At 43.7% G+C, this 1,157-nt stretch overlaps 1 protein-coding gene across 1 annotated transcript; it reads left to right on the forward strand.

The window, feature by feature from the left end:
• Positions 1 to 1,157, forward strand: LOC120199318 (putative F-box protein At4g10190). Its single transcript, XM_039200439.1, is given in 2 exon segments — positions 1 to 529; positions 532 to 1,157. Coding segments are annotated over 2 exon segments (1,155 nt in total).

Below are 1,157 nucleotides of genomic sequence, written 5' to 3' on the forward strand. Positions count from 1 at the left end.
ATGGGTAATTTAGGGGAGCTAAACGGTGACATTCCTTTTGATGTGCTGTCTCGGTTGCCGACCAAGTACATGCCACGATTAAAGTGTGTTTGTAAAGGGTGGAACCGCCTTATCTCGGACACCTTTTTTATGAAAGTTCAATCCCAGAAGGGAGAAGCCGTACTATCAGGCTTCTTCTTCCAGCAAAGATATAGATGGAGCTACGAGGAAATCTCCGCTGTAACCTACATTCCTGTTAAAAAGCAAGATGCTGATGAAGCTGAGCTCTTTCAGACAGTGTTGGACTTCCTTCCTGAACATGTTGTGGTGCTGTCTTCTTGCAACGGTTTGGTCTGCTGTCGCAGTTGCTTCCCTAGAGTAGACCCTTGTTTCTACATCTGCAACCCCTTGAACCATGAATGGATGAGGCTAAAATGGGACGAACCTAATAAAGAAGACAACTTTGCTTTGGCATTTGATCCATGTAAAGATACCCTAGGCACATCAATCAAGTTCAAACTTATCAAAGTGAAACAAATCGAAACTGAAGAGGGTGTTCATGCTTCTCGTTCGATATATATGCTTCGGATACAAGGGCCTGGAAGAAATCGGTCGAAATCTGCAAATGCAACAATAACCTGTACAAGAACAGTGGGGTGTATGTGGAAGGGGTTTCCCACTGGCTGACTGATGGTGATGAAGTTCTTACCTTCCATGTGGAGATTGACCTTTCATGGTTGGTATCTGTTCCACTTCCTGCAGATGAATTCAGCAGCATCCGCGAAGCATGTATCGGAGATTCGGATGGCAAGCTGCATTACATCCTGGTTTCTCAACACGGACTCCAACTGTGGTGTCTCGATGATTACTTCGAATCCCGGTGGTCGTTGAAGGTCTCGAAAACACTCGAGGAAATGGAAGAACAACATACACGGTTCCTTTACAATTTGCAAGAGAGAGTAACACAAAGGTTGTCTGTTGAAATGGAACCATTGGTTGATCTTTTAGCCTTCAAAGACGGCTGTTTACTAATGAGATTTTCTCTTAAGATCATGCTATATAATATAGAGACGAACACGATGCAACTAGTTTGCTCCATTTCCAAGTTGGGTACTGATTCCACCTTTTGCACAGTCCTTCCTTATTCACTCAGCTTGGTTCCCTTGAATTGCAAGTAA

The sequence above is a fragment of the Hibiscus syriacus genome, unplaced genomic scaffold (genome assembly GCF_006381635.1).
Source record: "Hibiscus syriacus cultivar Baekdansim isolate YM2019G1 unplaced genomic scaffold, ASM638163v2 tig00000340_pilon, whole genome shotgun sequence".
Lineage (NCBI taxonomy): Eukaryota > Viridiplantae > Streptophyta > Magnoliopsida > Malvales > Malvaceae > Hibiscus > Hibiscus syriacus.